Raw genomic sequence first — 12,092 nt, 5'->3', positions numbered from 1 at the left:
CCCAAATCCAGCGGCTAAAGCCCACACGCCCACTCCCATGTGGACCCATAACCCAGCCGTATCTCACGATTGCACCAGTTGTCACTTTCCTCTTAGCTGTCTCCCCTCTCAACGTGATATAAATCCGCAAAAAATTCCACCCACCCCCGAAATTACCAATATACCCTCAACGTCATCGACTGTGATGTGCATCACACTCATTCGCGCCTATCGAAACTGTGATATAGGACATGTATCGGAGAAATAATCATGCTTGAGCTTTTTCATTACCTTAAATAAAAACTTAAAAACTCACATGTAATAATACAAAAACCAGAACTCACAACTGAGAGAGCACCAGCTTCTTCTTCTTCTTTGTTTTTTTTAATGGCAGGCCCCAGCTCCTTTTTGCTGCTCCGTTAATTGAGTAAAGAATGTATTCCTTCTCTTTCTTTCTTTCTTTCCTTCCTTTTTTTTTTTTTTTTTGCTTTTCAAATAGTGTTTCTTCCTTCCTTCTTATCTTTTTGAATGGCAGAAATCTCTAGAAGACTACGGAAAAAATTTATAATAATTAATTTACATGTTTGCCGTGGTGGTAACCATAATAGGAAAGATACCACTTCACGAACTTTTTCAACCCGGTTTGCAAATCGGTTGTGGGCTTGTACCCGAGTTCTCGTCGGGCCGAACTGATGTTGGCGTGTGTGAACGGAACGTCGCCGTTTCCCGGCATGTCCACGATCTTCCTCTTCGCCTTCACCTTCAAGTGACTCTCAAGGATACTCACCAATGTTGGTACAGTCACCGGCGATGTGTTCCCAAGGTTGAAGATTCGGTACGGTGCGGGTCCACGCTTCTTGCCGCCCGATCCAGTGCTCTTCCCTGCAGTGTCCAGCGATCCGACGCAACCTTTCACTATATCGTCGATGTAAGTAAAATCTCGGGCCAGGTCGACCCGATTTTTTCCGCGATATATCGTGATTGGTTTGCCTTGGAGGATGTTCCTGGTGAACGAGAAGTAAGCCATATCGGGTCTACCCCAGGGTCCGTAAACAGTGAAGAATCTCAACCCGGTGATGGATAAACCGTAGATGTGGTTGTAGGTGTGAGTGATTTCTTCACCGGCTTTCTTGGTGGCAGCGTAGAGGCTCGCCGGTTGGTCAGTCCGATCTGATTCCGAGAATGGCACCTTCTCGTTTAGGCCATAAACGGAGCTCGAGGAGGCCCAGACAACCGCCGGCTGAGGATTCGCCGATTTGCAAGCCTCAAGGAGCGTGACGAGGCCAGCGATGTTGCTGTGAACATAGGAGTGTGGATTCTCCATGGCGTACCTAACACCGGCTTGAGCCGCCAAGTGCATTACGTGCGTGAAGGCGACGGTGTCGAAAAGCTTAGCCAGAAGCTTGGCGTCATTAATGTCCCCTTCGACGATGAAGACGCCATGGCTATTTAGAAGCGATTTGCGAGCTTTCTTCAACGATGGATCGTAGTAGTTATTGAAGTTGTCGATGCCTACTAGACCGTCTCCTCGTCGCTTCAGGGCAAGGGAAACGTGGGTGCCAACGAAACCGGCGGCTCCGGTGACGAGCACTGACATGCCTCCGCTGCGGTGGATCTGAGCTGAGTTGCGGACCTGCTTCTCCCACTGGATGCCTCCCCAAGACGCCGACAAGTACCGGCTGCCGGAATCGACGAAACCCTGGAAGCTCAAATAGGAAGCCGTCAAGGCAATGAGGAAGAGGGCCCACAAGAACATGGTGCTGGTGGAGGCAAAACATCGATACATCTGACGATTCATGGTGTGAGCTCTCTCGATCTTGAACTTGCCCGGCGTAGAAGGAAACAGATCATCCTCTAATGACGGCATTTGCTTCCCCAGATTGAAAGGTAAGGAGGAAAAACCAAAAAAAGAATAACAAGTAAAAATAAGAAGACGAAGATAACTCCTTGTGCTTCTTTTCTCTGCTCTTGATAAGGTAGGATGATTGATTCTGGGCGTTCAAAAGAAAGAGACGAGGAAAAAGGGGGAAGAGAATAGGATTGATTGGGGAGAAAGAAAGGAACAACTTGGCACACAGATGCAGAAGAAATTATTAAAAAATGCGACTCACTTCGCTGCATCTGCAAAGAGAGCAATGGAGGGTGGGGTATATATATAGTGGTTACCCACGACGAAGCGACAGGTATGCGCGTGAAGGACGGCCAGAGTGGAGGAGAGAGAAACTGCACAGAAAAAAACACATACACACACGGATTTAGGTAGAGGGAAGTGTGTGCGCGTTGTGTGTCAGAATTAATTCAAAGGATGCAGAAATGAAAAACTCTCAATTATTAATTATTATTTATTACTACTATTATTTATTTTGGAGCCAGGCGGTAAAATTGGGTGACACTCGTAGATGACAGATGGCGTAGTGACTACATAGTAATGCTCTCGGCTGTCTCTGAACGAATTGATCATCTAAAGACTAAAAGTTGGGAAAATCCCTCGCAAGGATCCAATTCTCAAATCATGATTTCAATATCTAGTCTAATTTATTTTTTTAGAATTAAGAAAGTCCATCATAATATTCATAGTTTTTAAAATAATTCTTAGGTTTTCTTGGCCTGAATAATTCTTGGATGTTTCGGGGATGAGAAAATCCATGCATTAAGCTAAGCTGTATTATCTCATTTCCAGTTGTGGGCGCTGTAGACAAGATTCCACATGCGGAAGACGTTACTCGGGACCGGAAGCACTGGCATTGATTATATCGATTTGGATAAAAAAAAAATTGGACCAACTTTTTTCCCCGGTCAAGACAAGTTGATATTCATTTTGTGAAATTTCAAAATTACAAAAATGGGCTCCCTGCCGCGTCCCGGGAAAACTCGAGAATGGTCTTTGCCAGGGAGTTTACCGGTACTTTTGTAGTTGCATAATATCTGTCCATTTTATTTTTTTGACAGAATTTCAGTTCAGTTCCTCCATAAAGACTTAATTTCAAGTGATTTTAAAAAAATTTTAAAATTTCATATCAGTTCACGACAAAAAAAATTTTTTGTCAATAAAATAACTAAAATACCTTTTACTTATTACACATAATCACTAGTTATTAATTTTCTTACTATACTTATTAATTTATTAATATTACTTACAAATTACATACATTTTTCAGACAATCAGTAACATTAATTATTAATTTGCTAACTTTACTTATTAATTTACTAATATCAGTTGTAAATTACAAGACTCGTTAGTAATTTATAATTTATGTTTGTAAATTACAAGACCTATTAATAATTTATAACTAATGTTAGTAAATTAACAAATAAAATTTATAATTTAACAATTGATATTGCTGCTTATAATTAAAAAATTGATGTTAAGTTTTATATAATTTTTCACATGTCAACTCGTATAATTTGCAACTCATATTCGTAAATTAACAAGTGAAGTAAGAAAATTAACAATTAGTGATTATGTATAACAAATGAAGGGTACTTTGATCTTTTTATTGGCGAAATTGTTTTGACTTTTCTCCCCTGAATTGAACTAAAATTTCAAAAAAAAAATTGGATCCACCTAAAATTAAGCCTCTACAGAGGAATTTAATTGAAATTCTCCCTTTTATTTTTAGCACTTTAAAATTTTAGACCTTTACAAATTACAATGTTAGAGACTTGTATTAGATAAAATTTTTGGTGTTATCTTTAATATTTTTAAGTATTATTCTTAGGGTAAACAAGCAAATTGTTCATTAAACTTTAGGTGCAGTAACACCATAAATCCTGAAGGCTTGAACTTATTTATTATGCAAATTATTCCCTTAATTTTTAAAAATGATGCAATCTAATCCCTACAGTTAACAAAAGTTAATTTTGATAATTAGTTGACAAAAAAAACAAGAAAAGACAATAAATTACAGAAAATCACCCAAAAATACAGAAAATGACCAAAAATTGCAATAAAGCATCCAAAAAAAATAAAGCTTTATGTAATTTTTGATGTTCTTTTATGCTATTTTTTGGTCAACTAATGGTTGAAGTTAATTTTTATTAAAACAAGGGCTAGATTGCACTGTTTTCAAAAGTTAAAGGAACAATTTGCACAATACATAAGTTCAAGATGTATGGTACTACTAGACCTACAGTTTACAAGATAATTTGCTCATTTATCCTTATTATTATATATGACTATTTCTTTGGGTATTCTTTCCCAACTATAAATGAGGACTTCTTTACTCTTCTAAATAGAGTGGCCTCTTTCGATGAGATTAAGCAAGCCTTATTTCATATGAAGCTGTTGAAGGCCCTTGGAATTGATAGATTGGAAGATATGTTCTCCCAAACCTAATAGGAGCTAGTAAGGAGTAGTCTCTTTCAATTTGGTCTTAATCTTTAGCATGATCACCCACTTGACCCCTCTTTAAACCATACCTTCATTACCTTAATTCCAAAAGTCACCATATCACAATACATTCTGGAATTTTGCCCAATTAGTGTGTGTTTTATGGTTTATAAAGTTGCAACAAAGGTGATTGCCAACCATCTTAGCACCATTATGCTAGAAATTATCCTTCCCAATCAAAACAATTTCATAGGGGGTAGAAGCATTATTGATAACATTATTATAGCTTAGGAAGTGATGTACTCTATGAGGAAAAGAGAGATCTAAGTGTGCTAGATGGCAATCAAGATACATTTAGAATTAAAAATCTTTTGACAAGCTAAGACGGCATTTCATTGAAGACACCCTTCATGATGTTAGTCTGCCAGAGGCTTTAGTCAAGTTTGTCATGGCTTGTATTATTACTACACCTTCAACATAGGTAATCTAGAACGGGAAGCCGTCTTCCTCCTTCTCTCCAAGTAGGGGTATTAGGAGGAACCCCTATCACCTTACAATTTTGTGTTATGCATGGAACGCTTATCTCAAGCAACAACGAAAGTTAGGAAAAGGAATTGGTGTACTAATAAGATGGGGAGGCAGGAAATACCTCTCTCACATCTCTTCTTTGCCAACAATCTTATCCTTTTTAGTGATACCACACCTGGTCGAATTGACCAAGCAAATCCTTGATCAGTTCTTCATATCATCTCCATATATCCTGAAAAGTGGGCATAAGTATTTTACCTTGGAAACTTTTAAAAGCTTGCAACCAATAGTGGAGCTAGGATCTTGAGTCAGGGGGTGAAGCCAGGATCTTAGTATAATAAAAATATTTTTGTCTTTTCAAAATCTATTAAATTTCTTTCTTTTTTTCTCTGTCTTTGTTTTTAAATTCAACTTTCAGTTACAAATTTGCAGATGTAGTGAGTTATTAAAATGCATTCAACAAGTTTACTCTTGATTCCTAAATCTTCATTCTTTGTTTCCTTTTTTTCCTAGCTAATATTCTTAGGACGAGGATAATGAGAGCCTAGTTTAGTCAAATTATTTTTTTTTCTATTTTTTAAAGGATTAATAAATAATATTGACATTTAATTATGGTGAAATTATAGGCTAATATTCATTAGGCTAAGTTAAAAAATTAAATTTTAGATTTGGGCTAAATGTAGCATTGAAATGGGTTCAAAGTTTGAAATATTAAAATAAGAGTGCAAAGTATGAAAAAGAGAGGGAGCCAATTGTAAAATATGAAAATATATACCTAATATATGCTATTTTTCCCAAGTGAGGGGGCATACCCTCAACAGTCACCACTGCCTCTCCAGGGTCTTTTTCCAAGCGTTGGATAACACACATGTCACCACATGATTATCGGCTTTCCCACTGGTGTTACAGTGGTTATTCCTCACCCTCACGGGGGTCTTTTGGAACCTCCCCAGGAACCTCCCCAGGTTCGAGTCTGGGGAGGTTCCAAAAGACTCCCGTGAGGGTGGGGTGAAGAATAACCACTGTACCACCAGTGGGAAAGCCGGCAATCATGTGGTGACATGTGTGTTGTCCAGCGCTGGGAAAAGATCCGGGAGAGGTAGTGGTGACCCAGAGGGCTGTTACAGCATGCGACTCTGCCACTACTTGTAACAGAAGGTTTTTGCTGTTGAAATCATTAATAAGGATCATTTTTAACTGCATGTTATGTTAATAGTCAACCATACCCTTAGGGCTTTTTGCACTCTTAATACTTACATGTAATCCCTCTTAGTTTTGTTTCTTTGCTTCCTTGTTGTTTTCCTTGACTGTTATACAGTTTACTGATTAATACAATTTCCTTGTTGTTTTCCTGGACCTGATGGCATTAATGCAGGATTCATTCACTCTTATTGGTAGGATCTTAAAGACAGCATATTCAATCTAGTCAAAAAGATTTTTAGAGAACCAAATTCTATAAAGGAAATTAACGACACTTTCATTACCTTGATCCCTAAGATTGATTACTTAACTTGTATGAAAGACTTCCAACCTATCTCTCTCTACAACGTGAGCTATAAAATAATCACCAAAATTCTATCCATAAGATTACATGCTTGCATGAACCACTTAATTAGTGATTACCAAAGTAGTTTCATTTAGGGACGGCAGAGTAGTGATAATATTATTATTGCTCAAGAAGTCATTTATTCTGTGAGGAAAAAAATAAGAACAAAAGGTTTTATGGCCCTTAAGGTGGATCTTGAAAAAGCTTTTGATAGACTATCATGGAATTTCATTGACGATACTCTTATCTCCATTGAGATAAACAATCACTTCAGGAAATTAATTCTTGCTGCTATCTCTATCACTCGTATGAAAGTTCTTTGGAATGGCAAACCAACAAAAGAATTTACTCCTTCACGTGGCATTCGTCAGGGGCATCCTCTTTCTCCTTATCTTTTTGTCCTTTGTATTGAATGTTTGAGTCACTGCATTATTAGTAGTATCAATAAGAATGAATAAAAACCTATTAAACTAACACCTAATGAGCCTCCTATCTCTCACTTATTTTTTGCTGACGATTTGTTACTTTTTGCATAACTATCTCTTTCTCAAATGCAAATCATTGTTCAATGTCTTTCTGATTTCTGTAATGCATCCGGTCAAAAAATCAACACAAGCAAATCCAAACTTTTCTGCTTTAGAAATGTCAATTTTAACAGAGCTTTGCAAATTAGTGAAAATCTTGGAATTTCTCTCACTGATAATCTTGAAAAATATCTTGAGATTCCTATCATTCATGAGAAAGTTACAAGGCTTACCTTTATGCCTTTAATTGAAAAGACGAACTCTCACTTGGCAAATTGGAGAAGTCGATACCTCAACATTATGGGAAAATCTATTCTCATAAAATCTGTTCTATTAGCTCTTCCCAATTACACTATGTAAACTATGCTCCTGCTTGATAACGTGTTAGCAGAATTGGACAAAATCTCTAAAAGTTTTCTTTGGGACTTTTCTAATAGGAGAAAAACATCCCACCTTCTCTCCTGGGATTGCGTCACTTCTGATAAAAAGGTTGGCGGTCTTGGTATTAAACATCTTAAAAGCCAAAATATTGCTTTTATCATGAAGTTATGTTAGGGCATTCTCTCTAAAACAGATTGTCTTTGGGTGAGGGTCTCGCGAGATAAATACAATTATAGCATACCGACTATCCCTATGGTTGTTAAACCTAATTCCTGCTCTGATACCTGGAGTAGCATTTGCAAAATATGGGACACTTTCATGACTTTTATTGGTTGGAAAGTTGGAAAAGGAGACAAAATATCTTTTTAGTATGATAAATGGACCTCTCTCCCTGATCCTCTTGTTAATCATGCCTTTTGTAACGTCAATTCTATTCTCTATGCACGAGTATCGAATTTATACAAGCCTAACAGAGGTTGGAATTTAGATCTTATAAGGAGATACTTGCACCCGAATATTATTAATCATATTGCTCTTGTTCAACCTCCTAACACTCAGAGCACAGAGGACACTCTTATTTGGAGACCATCTTCTGATGGTAACTTTTCTATTAAATCTACCTATACAGCAATAGAAAATCGAAAGGCTCAAGAGCACAATAATTTATGGTCCAAAATCTGGAAATGGACTACTTATGAAAAAATCAAGTACTTCCTTTAGAAAGTAGCTTGGGATCGTCTACAAATAAATTTATGCCCTCTAATGGGAACATTATGCAGCAACATACTTGTTAGCTGGGTTGTAACTCTCCTAACTCTTATATTCATATCTTAAGAGATTGCAAAGATGCTAAGAAGGTTTGGAAAAAGTTAGTTAAACCTTTCAAATATAATATCTTTTTCTCTCTTCCTTTGCAGGACTGAATTATTTGGAATGCTAATAATGAGCAGGCAGCAACCATACTAGAGGATTGCCCTAGAAGAAACTTTTTGCACAAGCCTGTTGGAACATCTTGAAAACAAGACGCAAGGAAGTTTACTCTGAAGATGAAAATTTGGACAAAGACATTTCTTTCTTATGCACTCAACAAATCATAAATGATCTACAGCTTCAATCCAAGCCTGACCATCTGAGTAATTTCAATACCAGACATGAAGCAACTTGGAAGCCTCTGAATCCTGGATGGGTGAGACTTGATGTTGATGGTTTGCTCAAGTATAATGGTGCTACAGCCTGTGGAGGTCTTATCAGGGATGACAAGGGTAACTGGATCAAAAGTTTTACTAAAAACCTTGGTTACCAATACATTACCACTCCCGAGCTTATGGGGATTCTAGAAGGGCTAAACATCTGCTAGAACGCAAAGATTTCAAAAATTAACATTTATACTGATTTCATGGAGGCCATATCCCTCATTAATGGTCCCTCGATCCAGAATCATCCACTCTCAGAAATCATCAAAAGCATTAAAAATCTCATTATGAGGAGCTGAGAGGTCACTCTGAAACATATCCATAGAGAAGCAAACTGCTATGCTAATCTTCTGGCTCATAAGGCCTCTAGTGAACATTTTGATACTACTCTGTTTGATGATGCCCCAATAGATTGTAGAAGTATTATGTCTTCTGATATGACCTGACCTTGGTCTATTTGCACGGTTTTTTTTACCGTAGCCTTATATTAAAAAAAACAAATGTGTTTGAAAAAAAAACTAGATGGTGGCTGGTAAAAAAAAAAAAAAAGATGAACTAGATGGTATTATATACTTGAGACAAACTCTATAATGAATCATATTTACTTACTCCTTCAATCCCTAATTATAAAATGCAGTTTTAAAATTCAAGGATATTAAGAACATAGTTAAAGTTGATTAGTTTATGTGTTATTTTTTGCTTCTTTCAAATTATGCCCTTAATAAAAAATATTGATTTACGCAATTCTAAATGCTCTTTTTATTAAAATTTAATCATAATCTAAGGGTATACTTGGAAATATGCTCTAACTTCTCTTAGAATTGCGAAAAAAAAAAAATCATGAAAAGGGGACATCACTCACCTCAAAGTCCGGTCTTATAATTTATAAATAAGGACAAGGGAGTATGATTTATTCATTATATAATTTAGCATAGAGTTTATATTATATAGTGTGCTTGAATCTTACTCATACTAAGATAAATAAAATCCTTGTAGTTCTATGAAATGTCTCTTTAAATCATAAGCTTTGTCATAATTTAGCTAGTGAAGCTCAACCCATTTAACATGTCTTCTGTTACAAAAGAATTTTATGGTATTTTTATATATTCATTATTTAATTAAATTTTATATTCGTTCATGTGGAAATTTTATTTTTATTGTTAATCTCACTTTTATATTCACTGCTTTTTGTATATAAAATAATTTATATTGTCAAAAAAAAACTTCAGATAATCAAAACAATAGGCACAGAAGTTCATCTGAAAAATTGACAAATTAAAATCAAAATATTTGACAATACTTAAATTTTATTAAAGGGAAAAGTGTGAGTGGAAGATAACTTTAACTTGGCAAGTAAGGAAAAAAAAATAAAAACAAGTATGGTTGGATCAAAATAGAAAAAAAGTTAAATTATCTATTAATAAAGTAAAAAAAAAAGCGAATATTATAAATAAAAAAGTTGAGTTGAAAGAACAATCTCAAGTTAATTATATATAAAAGCTTTTGAAGGTGTGTTCCATAAATATGTCATTGATGAGAAGTAAAATCTATCTGCTCCGAGCAGATGTTGCTTATAAATTAATCAACAGCAAGTTGGCAAAGTGTAAGGTACATTCCAAAGCCAATGATAAAATAGTAAGCTCTTAAAGGATAATAATGAAGACCTTAATTGAGTGTATCTCACTACAGAATTATTATTATTAACTTTTTTCCTTCGAATCAAATCCGGAGGATTTTGTGCTCGAATACATGGTTAATATGGTTTAGCTAAGACAAGCAAACCTGAACAATTTATATATATATATTTTAATAACATTATTTACTATGAAATCAAGATACAAGAGAAAGTTGTTTTTTGAATAGTGATGACGCAATTTTACAGAACATTTATTAAAAGAACATTTGTTAAACCCTTAAAGAAAAAAAAGAACAGTTACTGATGCTATCATAATTATTTTCTCATTTCTCTTGTCAATGTGTATCTTTTAAAATAAAGAACAAAATTAGCGAACTTGTCAAATATAATAATGTTTGGCTATATTTTTTTCAAACAAAACAAGGAATGTTTAACTATATTTATCAAATAAGTTTATTGAATGAAAATTTATTATACAAAATTTATCTAGTAAGACAATAATGAATATTAGGCATCTTGTATTTCTCTCTTTTTTTTTTTTTTTACCTGTAAGGCATCTTATAAATTATAATTGTAGCGCTTTCGAAAGTGATAGAGGATCCCTTCGTGAGTAAAAATATTTATCAGGACAAATTATATTCATAAAAATCTATTTAAGAATTTTAAGCAATCAATTATATTTTTCTTGGCAAGAAAAATCAATTCTATTTTTTTAAAACTAGAATGAAAAATATGCCAAAAGACCATAACTTAGAGTATTAGTGATGCTTAATAATCTTAAAAATTAAAATTTTTGAAAGCATCATAAACATAAATTATTGCCAATAATTTTTATTTGTTAGGCCTTCTCTTTAGAATTACTTTGAGAATAAAAAAAGTTTAACATTGTATGTTTCATTAAATCGTTAATTCTATGCCCTATAAGTCTAATTAATATTTTAATATTATGATAATATTTTGAATTTTTTATTATATTTATATAAAGTCTACTTTTAACACACAAAAATAAAATATGGCTTGAAAAAATAATTGAGAGACGCAATAGTGATCATTTGATTATTATTTTGTAATTCGTTCTCCAGGCACAAAGTCTATCGGGACGACTGCAGACAATTTTTGTAAGACTTTAGCGGAAATGATAGAGTTAAAAAAAAAAAAAAAAGGGCCGAAATTTTTTTTCCCGCTGTGCCATTGCACTGACGTGAGGGGGACTATACCGACATAAATTTGTTTATTATTTTTTGAGAACCTTTATCAATTCATTGTTTTCTTCATTAATCTATTTTTTTATTGGAATAAGTCATACTGAATAAGATTATCGCTGAAATTTTTTCCAGAAAAACATAAAATAATATTAAGAATGTTGTGACACAAAATATTGACGATTATTGAAAGCAACTATATATAAAATTTATTTTTCCCCTTAGAAAAAAAAATATAGTATTAGAAGTAATATTTTTGCAAGCTTCACAATTGGACGGTGGACTTAATTTTTTTTTTTTAATACGATCGAACTATAAACCACTTTTAATCTTTGCTGAAAATCTGAAACGTAGAATTTGATCCGAGGAAGATACCTTAATTTATCTTCTTCTTCTCCTCTTGTTTTGTTTTGTTTTGTTTTGTTTTTTTAACTTATGCATGTGGACAGTGGACCATTGGACCGTCTTAATTTTGCGTCAGAACTGTACTGTCTCAAATTAATGATTCATAAAATAAACAATAAATAAGTAAAAACTTGGGAAAAATATGGTTTTAAGTGTTTATATTTTATTCATATTTTATTATTAATTCTTATATTTTTATTAATATTTTTGACCTGATATTTTTATTTTTTTATTATTTCATATCTTTTCAAGATCTCCATACTTTAATTATAAAAAGATCTAAAATAAAAAATTTAAAAGGACAAGAATCAAAAACATTGAAAAAAAAGTTCAAGGATCAATTATAAAACGCAAGCAAAATACAGAGA

The 12,092-nt window shown here is 34.2% G+C and overlaps 1 protein-coding gene across 1 annotated transcript; it reads right to left on the bottom strand.

Annotated features, from left to right (window-relative positions):
* Window positions 1-237: 237 nt before the first annotated feature.
* Window positions 238-2,113, bottom strand: LOC129310017 (UDP-glucuronate 4-epimerase 1). The gene has a single exon (XM_054951825.1). The coding sequence runs from the start codon at window positions 1,844-1,846 to the stop codon at window positions 551-553; it is 1,296 nt and encodes a 431-aa protein (XP_054807800.1). The 5' UTR covers window positions 1,847-2,113; the 3' UTR covers window positions 238-550.
* Window positions 2,114-12,092: the final 9,979 nt, after the last annotated feature.

The sequence above is a fragment of the Prosopis cineraria genome, unplaced genomic scaffold (genome assembly GCF_029017545.1).
Source record: "Prosopis cineraria cultivar Desert tree isolate PC_DT_omini unplaced genomic scaffold, ASM2901754v1 PC4, whole genome shotgun sequence".
NCBI classification, from domain to species: Eukaryota; Viridiplantae; Streptophyta; class Magnoliopsida; order Fabales; family Fabaceae; genus Prosopis; species Prosopis cineraria.
Note: the sequence above shows the minus strand (reverse complement) of the source record. Positions and strands in the feature narration are given on the sequence as shown.